This window comes from Ammospiza nelsoni, chromosome 18, assembly GCF_027579445.1.
Source record: "Ammospiza nelsoni isolate bAmmNel1 chromosome 18, bAmmNel1.pri, whole genome shotgun sequence".
Classification (NCBI taxonomy): domain Eukaryota; kingdom Metazoa; phylum Chordata; class Aves; order Passeriformes; family Passerellidae; genus Ammospiza; species Ammospiza nelsoni.
Genome location: NC_080650.1, coordinates 13,930,003 through 13,944,500, shown reverse-complemented (window position 1 = coordinate 13,944,500; position 14,498 = coordinate 13,930,003). Strand labels below are relative to the sequence as shown.

Below are 14,498 nucleotides of genomic sequence, written 5' to 3'. Positions count from 1 at the left end.
TTGAAAATCCATAGGTTATCTCACCAACTGGAATCAAGTGTAGGAGTTTGTTCTTGGTTATTTACGCATGCTATTTCTTTTATTTCATTTGAAATGTTTTTAATAATTGCATTCTTTAATACTTCCTGGAGCCTGATGATTCTGTTTAACATAGATGTTGGGGTCTGAACTTGGCCTTTACAATTTTGGATTTTCTCAATTTCTATTGTACTTTGCCTGTTCTGTTTAGTTTCTCCCAAATCATTGTATATAGGATCTTCTAAACTTGATCCAGTTTCTTTGGGTAATTAGAAGAAAGTTGGTTTTATCATTCTAGCAGCGCAGCTGCCAGACCAGTCTCCTGACAATTTAGTGTATGCTGTAGTACTAGAGATCAAAACCAGGTGTTTAGGGCTCTCCTGAAATGTGTTATCAGTTTCTGTTGGGCATTCCCAATATTTACACAGTTCTTTCATTCTCCAAGAGAGGTTTATCTTTTTTTTCAGTACACTCATAACATTCATAAACTTCATGTTGAGTACACTTGTCTCTTTCTTTTTTCTCAACAGACTCTGATTTGTTTGGATCTCTTGGGATCCACTGGGTAGCTGAATACTTTACTGCTAAATACTTGTTACAAACCATCTTTCTTACTGTTTTTACCTTTTCTTTTGACTAGATCTACTGAGCTTGTTTCAGCAGCATCACATTCAAAGCAGAACCAGGCTTCTCCTACAGGGCACTCTCCAAGGAGTGGCTGCCTAAAAATGGCAGTATTGTGTGCTGTCCAATGCATTCTCTTTTTTTCTGATAAAGGACCAATTGGGAGAGGTTAACACAATTTTGGTTAGAACTGATGTGGACTCTAGACAAGGAGCTCACTTCTTCCTCCTCATAGAGGGGTTGGTAGCACTCACTGCACGGCTCAGCTGGGCTCCCCAGAGCACCACCAGCCATCAGAGCCATCATTACTACCCTTCCCAAGAGTCCAGTATGGGCCATCTTGCACAGCCTGCCCACCCGGCCTTGCCTCTTGGGGAATTTTACTGAGGAAAAGCTTCCAAGCTCTTTAGAGTCCCTTCTACCCATTTCTCTGGTTAAACCTCTCTCGGTCTGTTCCCTACCAATTTTGGTTTCTCTTAGGAGAGTGCTCTGTAGAGGATTAACCTGGAGTCTTTAGAACCAATTTGGGGGAACTTAACTAGAATTACTTATTTACAGTTTTAAACTTTTTACAAACTTAATTTACACACAGAACTGTCTTGAGACATTTTAAGCTATGTTAGGGCTCTGATACTAATTATTTTCCCATACAGTTCAGTCTTTTTCACTCTTCCTTCTGAGAGTCAACTTTAAATATTTTGGTCCTTTTATCACAGTATACTCAGGTGAATTAACTTATGATGTGGTCGAGTCCTGTTCAGTGCCTGGAGGTGAAAGTGATGTGGAATCTGGTCCAATGCTAGAGGGAGAAGCTGATGTCGGATCTGATCCCGTACCTGGGGATAAGACTGGCCCTTTTATTCTTGTAATGTGAGTCCAACATTTTTCTCTGGTCCGCACAGCCGAATTAGTTATGAGGAGTACCTGAAAGGGGCCTTCAAATTTAGGCATTAATGGTCCCATATTCCATGATTTTATCAAAGCCTAATCTCCTGGGTTAATGTTATGAACTTGTGTGTCAAGAGGGGAAGTTTGGGGGAGGTATCTTCTTTTCCTAAGTCCTTCCAGAGTTCTTCCAATTATCTCTAAATACTTTCTGGTAGCCTCTTCCCCTTCCAGATAGTCTCCTGTGCTATAAGGTGTTAACAAGAATGGCAGCCCAAACATCATTTCATAAGGTGAAATTCTTATGTCAGACCGAGGTCTTGTTCTGATGCGCAATAGCGTTAGGGGCAAACACTTCAGCCAATTCATTTTTGTTTCTTCAATCAATTTAGTTAATACATTTTTGAGAGTTTTGTTCATCCACTCCACCCTCCCAGAACTCTGGGGATGCCACAAAGTATGTAACCTCCATTTTATTCCTAAAGCTCCAATTATATTTTGCAATGTTTGGGACACAAAATGTGGACCTCGGTCTGAGTCTATGGTGTTCACCATTCCATACCTGGGGATAATGTTCTCTAGGATTGCTTTTGCTGTTTTCCTTCTAGTCGGGAAGGCTTCTACCAATGGGTGAGATGATCAACTATAACCATTAAGTATTTGTATCCTTGCACTGGAGGCATCTCAGTGAAATCTATCTGTATGCTTTGGAAGGGTCTCAAAGCTAATTCTCTCCCTCCAGGTGCTACTTTTCTCATGACTTTCTGGTTCACTTTTTGACAAATGACACACCCTCTTGTAATGACTTTAGCTAGGCTATATACACCTATGCATAGGTTATTTTTTAAGAAATGATCACATAGTCCTTGGACTCCCCAGTGAGTTAATTTGTGTAGTTCTGTTAGCCCTGTCCGAGCCAGTGCTTTATTTAAAAACACCCGTCCATCTGAGGTTAACCACTCTCTTTGTTGCCTTTGGAGTAACTTTAAATCTTTTACAGCCTCTAATTCTTTTTCACTAAATACAGGTTCTTCTCTTCTTTCTCCTTCTTCAGGTGTCGTTCCTGCTTTAAAAATGTTTACTGGATCCCCTGGTTCTAAAGCTGCTTCTTTTACTATCTGATCAGCTAGTCAGTTTTTTTAAACTTCAAGACTGTCTCCTCTTTGGCACCCCTTTATATGGACCACTGCTATTTCTGTAGGTTTCTGTAGAGCTTCTAATACTGCTCTGACTAGGTTCTCATGGGCTAAGCTTTTTCCCTTCGAACTTAAATATCCACGTTCCTCCCATATTTTCGCAAATGTGTGAACTATCCCATATGCATATTGGGAGTCCGTATAAATGGTTCCCTGGTCCCCCTCCAGTAAGTCCAGTCCCCTTTTCAGGGCATATATTTCACAACTTTGGACTGACCAGTTTGGGGGTAGTTTCCCTTTTTCATCAATTTGTAATGTTTCTCCATCTATAATGGCATAACCTGAAGCCCTTTTTCCATCTACTACCCTCGCAGAGCCATCTATGAACAAGATTCTTCCAGTTGCTAGAGGCTGTTCTTCTAAATCTTCTCTTACTTTTGTTTGCAGGTTAACCAATTCAAAAAAATCATGTTTTAAATTCTCTATAGGCTCTCCCATTAGGAATTGTGCTGGATTGAGGGCATTGGATGTGATAAATTCTAAGTCTTCTGTGTTCATTAGTATTATCTCATATTTTAATATCCTGGCATTGATTAGCCACTGCTGAGCCCTCTGTCTCAGTACTGCCTTAAGATCATGAGGAGTATGCACTTTAATTTTTCCTTGTAAGGTCAATTTTTGGGTCTCCTCTATCAGGATTGCAGTTGCTGCTACTGCTTGTATGTATACAAACTGGCCGGCCTCTAGCCACTGGATCTAACAATTTGGAGATGTATGCCACGGGTTTCCTGCACCCTCCCCACTCTTGAGTTAGTATACCATAGGCTATACCCCCTTCTGCACTCACAAACAGGTCAAAGCCCTTCCTGAGGTCTGGTAAGCTTAGGACCGGGGCAGAAGACAATTTGTCTTTGAGGTTCTGTAATTGTTTGTCATCTTCAGCTGTCCAAAGTAGGGGATCTGGAGCTACTAATTTATTGTATAAAAATTTTACACTCCGTGTGTATTGATCTAACCATAACTTGCAATATCCGAACAGGCCCAGGAGTTTTCTCACATCTTTTTTTGTTTTTGGGGCTGGGAGAGCTAAAATACCTGAAATTCTGTCAGGGCTTAATTTCTTATACCCCCCTCCTATTACGTGCCCCAAGTATGTTACTTCTGATTGCACAAATTGTAGTTTTTCTTGGGAAACCTTTAGTCCTTTCTCCCCCAGAAAATTCAAAAGCTTAATGCTAGTTTTTATGACCTGATCTTTTCCCTTCCCTGACACCATCAGATCATCAACATACTGCAGGATCTGCACTTCTTCTTCAGGGACAAATTGTTGCAACAAACTCTCTAAAGCTTGTCCAAAGAGATTGGGGGATTCAGTGAACCCCTGTGGTAATCGGGTCCACCTTAACTGTTGTCTCCTTTTCGTACTCAGGTCCTCCCATTCAAACCAATCCCTACATTCCAGAGGACACGCCTCCTTCAAATCTATGACAGTGAACCAAGCATGTTCTCTTGGAATTCTGCTTAGGAGACTATACGGGTTGGGCACAACTGGATGTCTGGCAATGGTTCTTTTGTTGACTTCCCTCAGATCTTGTACCAGCCTATATTTCCCTTCAGCATTCTTAACTGCCAGTATAGGGGTATTATGTGGTGACATACAGGGTTCTAAAATTCCATTTTGCAACAGTTGTTCAATGACTGTAGCAAGCCCCTTCTTTCCCCTATACTTCGGGGTTTATCTCTGCGACATCTCCTTGGGATAACTTCATCACTTGTACTACCATCCTCCCTTCTCTTGGGACAGCCCCAGCCCCCAAATGAACTTGCAGATCTCTTCCTAACAAACTTTTTTCTACCTTAGGCAGATAAATAAAATTAGCTTCACACTGTCTTGGGTTTCCAATTATTTTTACATCTTCAATCACTGATGCTCTAAATGGTTTCCCTTCAGCACCTAACACTTCACAAAATTTTCTCCCAATTTCCATACCTTTTGGTACTTTGTTGAGACAGGACTTATCTGCTCCTGTATCAACCAAAAATTCAAATTCTTCATTTAGGGGTCCCACCTCAAAGTTTATCAAGGGCTCTTCTAGATGTTGCATCGGGTCCCCTAAAGTATAGAGCCCTTGACACCCCTAATCGTCACCCCTAAGGATCCTCCCTAAATTATCTTGTTCCTGCTATTGCCACATCAAGACTGAGCTTTCTACAAAACTTCCTGACGTGTCCTGCCTCTCCACAGTAATAGCAATGTCGTTCGCTCAAAGGGACTTGAGGTCTCTCCATCCCTCTTGTCCCTGACAGTACTGGCCCATCTCTGCCTCCTCCTGGTGGTGGATTCACCCATTCCTTTGTTACCTTGGATTGTGGTATAGAATTGCTTGCCCCTGCACTTTCCCTAGCTACGGCAACCATGTTCTTAGCCTTGGCCTTTGCTTTTTCTTCCTCCCTCCTTAAATACACCTTCAATGCCTCTCTTAATAACTCATTAATGTCCTTTTCTTGCCAATCTTCAATCTTTTCCAGTTTTTTCCGTACATCTGGCCAAGACTTGGTAACAAATTGGACTTTTAGTAGCATTTGACCTTCTGGGGTGTCTGGGTCTATTCTAGAGTACAATTGGAAGTTCTGCATTGGGTGATTAGGCCAGGCAGCAGGAGCTTCATCTTTCTCTTGTGCACCCTCAAATGCCAATTGGGTATTAGTTCCTTTGGGAACTGACTCTTTGATCCCCCAAATTATCAAAGCCTTATATTCCATCATGACCTTCCTCCCCTCCTACTGATTAGGGTTCCAGCTGGGATCCATTAGTGGCAATTTCTGTTCACCTGTTGGCACCTGGGGTCCTGGACTGTTATCTTTCTCCCATATTCTTATGCCAGCCGCCCTAATCATCTGAACCTCTTCTGGGGAAAATAATATACTCAGGATGGAATTCATCTCCCCCCAAGTGTAGATATTTGGACCTAGAAATTGATCCACTTGGTTGGCTATGCCCACTGGGTCCTCAACTAAATGCCCCAACTCTTTCTTGAATCCTCTCACCTCAGAAGCAGTTAGGGGAGCATTCACAAAGCCAACACCTCCCGCCACTCCTCCCATAGGAACCTCTCTGAGGGGAAAGAGTCTCTCTGCCTTGGAGGTCTTGGATCTGGTACTACAGTACGGCCCATCTTCAGATGCCAAACTACTTTGAGGGACATCTGGGTTACCCTGAACGTTCTGCCCATCAGCAGGTGTATTTGCTGATAGCTGTTTACTGGGCAAGGAGGCATTTGTGTCCCAACTAGGAGGAGGTAAAGGGACAGCAATAGGAGGGGGAGAAGAGCCTCAGTGGATATTAAGTAGAGCTGGAGAAGGGGTGGAGAATGCACCAGGTGGAGTAGGCACTTGTGGTGATGCAGAAGGAACTGGAGGAGCCAAAGGGGGTGGTGAGGGAGTGGTTACTGGAGGAGATACTGGGTTTATCATAGGGGAAGCTGAAGAGGTAGAAGGAGGAATTTGAGCAGGTGGTAATGAGATGGCAGCCAGGGGAAGAATTGGACCTGCCATTTGAGGTGCCTGAGGAAGAGGATTATAAGGTGGAGGGGCAGAAGGAGGCAAATAATCCAGGGGCTCCCATCTTTTACTAATTCCATCATCCCCTCCTTCATTCGCCTCTTTCTTCTTATGTACCTTACAAATTCGCACCCCTTCATCCCCAATAGCGCTCTTTAACCAGCAAGCTACATACAATAATTGCTCAGGATCAGTATCACCTCGAGCTGTTAAATAATGATTTAATTGTTGGCACATCCACTTGTCCCTTGTCTCACACCAAGGCCATCCTCCTTGCACCTCTAATTCTGGCCAGACTTCTACATAGTAGTGGATCATCTTCACCTTATCTAATCCCTCTGTGGCCTCTATAGAATCCCATTTCTCTAACAGTTCCCCTAAGGGGCTATTGGGAGGTATATTCCTCAGTCTCTTGCCTGTGTTTTCACTATTACACCCTCCCATTTTTCAGGTCTCAACAGAAAAAAATCCCAAAGGTGCCTCTACTGGCAGGTGATCTCAAGAAAAATCTTGTTTGAGGAGCTTCAGCCTCCTCCACTGAACTTCAGATTTTTGCCTGACGCTCAAGATTTTATACTGAAATAACTGCCTTATCTCTTGATTGCCTAACTTTACCAGTATCAGGTCTTATATCTATCAGGACTTGAAAACACGAAACTCCGGCGTAAGAAGCTGGTTCGTGCCTGACTCCCCTCTGTCAGGAAAAACAACTGCCTGATTTCTAGTTTGCCTAACCTTCCAAATGTTAGGCCTCACTGTATCAGGACTTAAAAACAAACCACAGCCTCCTTCGCTGGGATTTGTGCCTGACCCCTTTGTGAGGATTTACTTTGCCTGCGGGGCTTGTGAGCTTGCCTGAACCATCCTTGGGACTTGCAATCTGCCTGACTTCCCTCTGTCAGGACTTTTGGGGGTGTGTGCCACTCGTACAACTATCCCCTCCGCACGCCCAGAGAGGGTGGGCCCTCTTTCCCCCTTGGGAGACAACTCACTCACACTAATTCCACGCACTTCCCCCTGTTCCCGGCCGGCCCCTTTGCAGGGGTACAGAAACGCGGTACTGAGGGGTCCACTCTCGCTTTGAAGGTCCGGCTGCCGGCCCTTGTCTCACTCACACACACACTTGCCCATCTCCCACTCCCGACACCGGATTTCTCACCAGTCCGGTGCTCCGGTGCTCCTCTGTGTTGCTGGTCCTGAGCCAATCTCTCTGATCCTGGTAGCCAGCTGTCCTGAGGGTCCAAGATGGCCAGCCCTGGTGTCCTCTTCAGGCGTGGCTATCCCGGATGAGCACCCCAGCTGAAATAAACAGGGCAGGAGACTTTTTCTCCTTTTAATGCCTTTATTAAAAGTGATCAGCTCAGGATTGGGCAGCTCGACAGGTCTGCAGTCTCTCCCGGGGCGACTCAGAGGAGGAGGACATGCACAGCTCTGTCCACCAAGGGCAGAGCTGGGGGTCCGGCCCTCGTGGGAGCCTTGGATGTGGTGACCCAGATGTTGAACTCCACAGCTTCTCTCTCTCTCTCTCTCTCTCTCTCTCTCTCTCTCTCTGGGTCCCGGTCTGAGAGGATTTTCTCATTCAGAGTGAGGGACAACGAAGGCCCCCAGCATCTCTGCAGGCCCAGCAATCTGCTCCTTGCGTCCACACATCACTCCAATTTCTTAACTCTATATTGTCTCGTTGTTTTGGGGGTCTTTTCAGCAGGTTTGGAGTAGTAGCTTCTCATGGCATGCTGGTTCTGAGGTTATTTTGCATGCCCCCCTCCCACATCTCGTCTTTTGTCTTCACTGTCTTGGGAGAAGAACCATTAACTTAGCCCTAGCCAGGGCCTTTACTGGTACAAAAAAGAACCATTAATGACAACAACTTGTAATTATCATAACAAGCAGGTGGCAGCAACACTGGTCTGACTGGTTTTTGTAACCTTTTTTTCCTACAGAAAAATTGGCAGAATTTTGTTTATAACAATGAAGAACATGTCTTTTACATCTAGAACTGCTGTCCATTTGTGTGCAGGTGCTTGCAGGGTGGCACTGAGACTGGCAGTGTTTGGGATGAGTCTTCCCATGTTGGCATTCAGCCACTGATAATCAATCATTAAGCGCCAATTCATGTCTGGTTTCCTCACTGGCCAAACAGGAGAATTATAGGGGGTATGTGTCCTAAATATAATACTCCTTTGTTCTAAATTTTTAATAGATTCATTTTCTATTTTTTCCACAAAATTTATTATACTCAGTTTTTGTGGGTCAGGATGACTGAAATAAACAACGGCCAGGAGACTTCTCCTGTTTAATGCCTTTATTAAAAGTGATCAGCTCAGGATTGGGCAGCTCGGCGGGGCTGCAGTCTCCCGTCATCTCTCCCAGGGCGACTCAGAGGAGGAGGATATGCGCAGCTCTGTCTGCAAGGGGCAGAGCAGGGGGAATCCAGTCCTTGCTGGGAGCCTTTAGGGCGTGGTATTCCCGTCAGATGGTGCCCCTGCCATTCTGTCAGCTTGGTCTCACCGCCGGGGTCAATTCCCATGGTCAGGGCGAGAGGGTCCGAAGGTGTTCCGCGTCTCTGCAGGCTCCGCGCTCGGCTCCTCACGTCCAGACATCACTCCAGTCTCTCAACTCTTAGGTGGCTCGTTGTTTTTGGGGTTTCTCCGTGGGTTTGGAGTCGGGGGTTCCACAAAGCATTCTGGTCTTGGGAGTCACTTTGCATAACCCCCCCCCACCCTCTCAGGTGTCTTCACTATTCTGGGAAAGGTAAAACTTAGCCTCGGGAAGGTCCCCACCCGTTACAGTCTCAGGAGAAGGGCCATTAACTCGCCCCAGCCAGGGCTTTTACTAATACAAAAACAACCATTAACGACAACGACCCGTGATTACAATAACAAAGGCAGCAGCCCAGCAGTAGTGGTAACTTTTTCTCACAGAAAAAAATATTAACTGAATTTTTGTTCATAACAATGACCATACATTTCTGTTGTACAATTGCCAAATTTCTTTTGAGAGCACCATATCCTAAAATGTTTTCTTCATGATTTGTGATTGCAAATGTGTGTGAGGTCATTTGTTTTACCCCAGCTAGCCATAAACAGACTTTGCCAGTGGAATATATAATACTTTGTTCTTTGAATCCTGTTAGATGGACTCTCCTTTTTTAAAGCTTAAATTTATTTTTTCAGCATCTGTGGGGGTGATTGAAGATATTTGGGCTCCTGTAGTAATTAAAAAATTCAAATATTGTTTTCTAGGTCCTACTGGTAAGTAGATATGGGGCCCATCCTTATCAGATCATTGATAGGTCAAAATGAGCTGGGACAGAAGGCCCAAAGTCCACCCAGAGGTATTTTTTTCCTTTTGTGTTTCTGTTAACTCAGAAGGACTGAGGGGGGTTTCATGTGGAGGCTTTCCATTACTTGTGTTCTCCCCATCCTTCACCACTTTGACTAAATCTGCTATCCTGCATTGGACTGTCCCCTGAGGGCATCGCAGGGGACTCCTAAGATCACTGCCATCCACACCTCCTTTTGCTCTTCTCAGAAGTAAGCAGAGTTTTGATCTTTTGTTTCTCTCAAGTAGGGTATGTTTAAAAGTCTTCACCCAGCATTCTGGACCTATCCGCATTTAAGTTTTTAGGCTCCTCTCAATAGCCTGAGTTTGCTCTCCAGAATTGCTTTCCTAGCCCATTTTCCTCGTCTGGTTCCCAAACCATACAAGAATTTAGCCCATGTGGGGATAATCACCTTCATTATGCATTACATCTGTTCTAATTTCATTTCATCACCCCACTAAATAAATTTTTATCATTGCAGGGGCACCTCTCAATAGAAGTCTTAATTAGGAGCCACCTCTGTGGAGATTGGGGTGTTTCTGTTTTCACATAAAAGCTGCCTTTGTAACAGCAGCAGAGATTTCATTAGATGACCATGTGGGTATGGAAGCTGTATCTCCTCTTCTCATAACATTTATTGCTCCTGCCCGATATGCAGCCTCACTGGTTATTGAATAGGGTTGATTGGCAAGCTCAGGTCCAATATTTAATAAGATTCCCCAGTATCTCTTAGCTTGAGTTCCATTCAGCAATATTCTAGCTTCCCCAGAGACTCACTCTCCACAAATACTTGGTTTCTGACTCCCCTGGTTTTTTTCCCATATTTTTCCTGTAGATTTGCTAGTTGCAGGGGGTCCCAGGCCATACGTTCTGTCCTTGCTCCTCCTCTGACCTCCTTGGGGTTGTTTGGACACTTTGGTCTTAATTATGTGTTCCATTTTAAAATCTGGAACTTCTTCCTCTCTAGGAGGTGAACATTCAAGTATTTCATCAGAGCTCCATTCTCCCTTATCAGCATTTTCATCAGGGCTTTCCCAAAAATCACCATCCCAATCCTCAGGTGATACTAATAATTTTCACATTTTTTCAGCACTGGGGGCTTTTTATAATATCAGTTCTAATTTTTCTTCCAAGGCTTTTGTCTTTTCCTTGAATTCTTTTAGCTGTTTCTTTAATTGGTCATCTTGATAACTGTAAAGACAGTTGTATACGTTTCCTGTCTTTTATTTCCTCTTTCAGATTATTAGTTTCTTTTATGATTTGTTCTCTCCATTGCCATGCAGCCTTTAAGCATAATCTCACTACATGACACATGATACCTCTTCCTTTTTTGTCGTCCAGTGATCCCTTTTTTATTTAATTCTCTTGTATCCTTTCCCACTCATACCAATTGTTCACTGACCAAGGATTATCAGTGTCAATGTGTGTCCTCTGCTGCCATAAATATTCTGTTAAGCCTTTTGTCTCTTTCCCAAAATTATTTTTCCTCCTGCTGACTATGTCAATTTGTCATGGTGGAGTGGGAATTTCAGACAAAGTTTGTGAGAGAAGCTGTTGTTGAGTCATGAGGTGCAGAAAGGACTCCCTGCCTTTCCAAACTCCTTCTCTAAGAGAAGGCTTGGTGTGGCTGGATCCAATCCCAACACTCATTGCCAACAGTTTAAGTCTAAGGAATTACAAAGGTGTGACTGAACCTTTGTACAACTTTGTTCTGCAGGGATAGGGATGGCAAACCAGATATACTTGTATAAAAAGAAATTATTTATTATGATAAACGATTAGACAAAAATATCTTAATCAGAATTATGTACTATACACGATAAAAGCTAAAACTAATAGTAGAGTAGAACAGAGTATATGAAAGTAATTTTATTAAAGCTGGAAAAGCCCATGATTATGAAATAGAGATTGATGTCACTCACCCAGACCAAGTGTGGGCAAATCTCCTTTGCTCACTCTTGAGAAGTGACCTTGAAGGGTGTCCCCACCCCAGGGAGGAATCTCCACACGCACTCCAAGAAGGGATATGTTAGAAGAACCTGCTATTTGTAAGGGGCAGGACTTTTAGAGTAAAAAGTGATTGTCAGTCAGGTATCTGCAGGCCAGCTTTTTCAGCTTAGCATTTTTAGGTAAGGATAATTCACCATATCTGCCCCATCTTCCTCTTGCTATCAGAATGATTAACTTTGGGGTTGATAAGTCAGACTGGATTTAGCATAATTCAAGACCAAAAGCAGTGTGACACCCCCTCTCAGTTCACCACTCACAGCTTTGCAAAACTGGGTGTTGTTTGATTTGTCTTACCCTATTCCAGGCAGAGCATCCTGCTACTCAAATTATAAAAACTTCTTTCTTATATGTAGTCTAATCTGATCCCTTTTTGTTTAACAATGTTCCTCCTTGTTCTGTGAGCAACTGTGAGGTTTCAAAGAGAACCTGAACCCCTCCACAGGAATGGCTTGAGGGTTTGCTGGCTCCTCTGCAGAGCAGAGCTGAACCCAGCAGAGCTGGGGCCAGGAGCCTGGTGCTGCTGGGAGGTCACTGTGTGAGCTCTACTCTGCAAAAGCAGCTGAGGAGAACATCAAGAGGGTCACACAGAGGAGCCTGCTGTCCTGAGGGATTTATCAGGAAAAGTGACCCTGGGACTGGCCAGGACCAGAGCAAAAACCCTGAGGTGTGGGAGGTAGACCCCAAAGTTCAGAGTCACCTCTCCGTGTTTTCAGCTCTGGAAGATGTTGTGTTTGGTTTGAAAAACTGACACAAGCCTGGCAGGGGGCTGCTGAGCTGCTGGGGCCAGGAGGGGAGCTGATGTCCCAGTAAAACAAGTTTGGTTTCTTGCTCCCACTGCCAGCTCCCCCAGCAGCTGGGGAGGTGTTTTGAGCTGCCTTTTGGCACAATGATGGATAAATTAGATGCTGCCACTGAATGGCCCAGCTTGGATGTGCCCCAGTCTGGGACAGCAGAGCCACCTGCAAAGCTGGCTTGGTGACAAGGAATGACCTACATCTGTAATCACCTGAAGCCAGTAATGAGCAGGTTGAAGGAGGAGGGGAGCCTGGTGGGACTGGGGCTGGATTGTAGGGTGGAGCAGTGGCATCTGCTGTGAGGTGGATGCTGTGCCATCTGTTTCCATATTCCTCCTGTCCAGGATGCGGGAAGTGGACCTGGGCTGCGGGAAGGCTCTGCTCATCAAGGAGAGTGGGGAGTTCCACGCCGTGGGACACAAGTGTCCCCACTATGGGGCTCCGCTGGTCAAAGGTCAGTCTGCTTCATGTCCTGGAGAGCAACCAAGGGCATCACAGGACAAAGGACAGCCCCCTGATGTGCTGCCCAGCATGCAGCAGCACTGCACTGCACTCTCAGCATCACCGGGGCATCTTCTGGCTGGGGAAGGCATGAGAGCAAGCTGCAGTTGCACAGAACTCCCCAGAGCACTTTGCCAGCTCTGGTTTGCAGCTGCCACTGCTGATCACAGGGCTGGGGCTTCTTCTCATTAAGGGGAAAGAGGACACTCTTTGGGCTGATGGGATCCTTTCAGGAGCAAAAAGAGTATTGCTCATGTTATTGACTGAAGTGGGATGAAATAGAGTGGTTTCCCATCTTGGCATCTAAAAATATGCATCCTGGCACTTTGTCAGCACAGGCTTCAGACAGGTCTCTGCCCCGAGCCTAAGCAACGGCAGCAGTCTGTGTGCTGACATACATCACCAAAACTGGGGGTGGGAGGGGGTTTTGCTGGAGCTGTGATCCTGGGGAACACACTGAGTGTCTTCTGGATGTGCTGGATGTAGCAGCCTGGGATGGGCCTCTTGCTGGGCAGGGCAGAGGAGCCCCACGCTGCCCTGGAGGTGAGAGCTCACCGCCCTTTCAGAGACCTGTGGTGCATTCCTCAGACTGGCTGTCACACAGGGATCCCTCTGGGCATCTGCTGCAGCTGCAGGGGGGCTGCCCCTGTGCCCCACCCATGGTGCTGATGAGATGTGTCACTGCCGTGCCTCAGCAAGCAGAGACACAAGCTCAAGACCAGTCCATGGCTGCATGGTGGCCTATTCCCTGCCCTGGCACTGTAGCAGGGAAAGCTGAAATCCAAGGAAGCAGCCTCTGAACCAACACCTAGAGAAATGAGCACATGGCTTTGGGCATGCCTGTGCTTCCCAGTGTGTGCAGATGCCTTGCTGTGCCAGGGTCTGCTCTGAAACATGTGCACTCTAAATCAATGATGCTCTGCTTGAGGCACCACTCGTTCTGGGTAATAGTGGGGCTTTTAAGAATGACCATGAGACTCTGGGGATGGCAGCCCCATCCTGGCTGGAAAGTGAAGTTATATCCCAGAGCAAACAGCTTTGGAACTGCGCCCAGAGCTACTGGAGGGCCCTGCCTTCCAGGGCATTTTAGAAGGAATTGCTCATAGAGGATCCCAGCTGGTCCCAAACATGCCCAGTGTGCATGCTGAGAAAACTCCACTGTTGCCCATCCAGTTTCACATCAGTTGCCACGTGTCCTGTAGGAGAGGTGCATCTCACAGGAGGGGAGGCAGCTGCAGGGCAGCACCAACCCTGCTCTGCCCTCTTCCCTGCAGGGGTTTTGTCCAAAGGAAGAGTCCGCTGTCCCTGGCATGGAGCTTGCTTCAACATCGGCACGGGTGACATTGAGGACTTCCCTGGCTTGGATAGTTTACCCAGGTTCCAGGTGAGATCCTTGTCCTTGCAGCAGAGGAAACCATAGAATCATGGAATGGTCTGGGTTGGAAGGGACCTTAAGGCTTACCTCATTCCACCCCTTGAACACCTTGCACTGTCCCAGGCTGCTCCAAGCCCTCTTCAGCCTGGTCTGCAACACCTCCAGGAGTGGGGCAGCTACAGCTGCTCTGGGCACCCTGTGCCAGGGCTTCCCCACCCTCACAGAGAACAATTCCTAATTCCCAATATCCCATCCATCCCTGCCCTCTGGCA

The 14,498-nt window shown here is 45.8% G+C and overlaps 1 protein-coding gene across 5 annotated transcripts in view; it reads left to right on the top strand.

Annotated features, from left to right (window-relative positions):
* AIFM3 (apoptosis inducing factor mitochondria associated 3) overlaps positions 1-14,498 on the top strand; it is a 66,279-nt gene that overhangs the window by 28,329 nt on the left and 23,452 nt on the right. For all 5 annotated transcript variants that reach the window (XM_059484991.1, XM_059484990.1, XM_059484995.1 and 2 more), the window contains exons 3-4: positions 12,695-12,804; positions 14,126-14,235. In XM_059484991.1, coding sequence (XP_059340974.1) covers positions 12,695-12,804; positions 14,126-14,235 — 220 coding nt within the window. The remainder of the gene's footprint in view (positions 1-12,694; positions 12,805-14,125; positions 14,236-14,498) is intronic.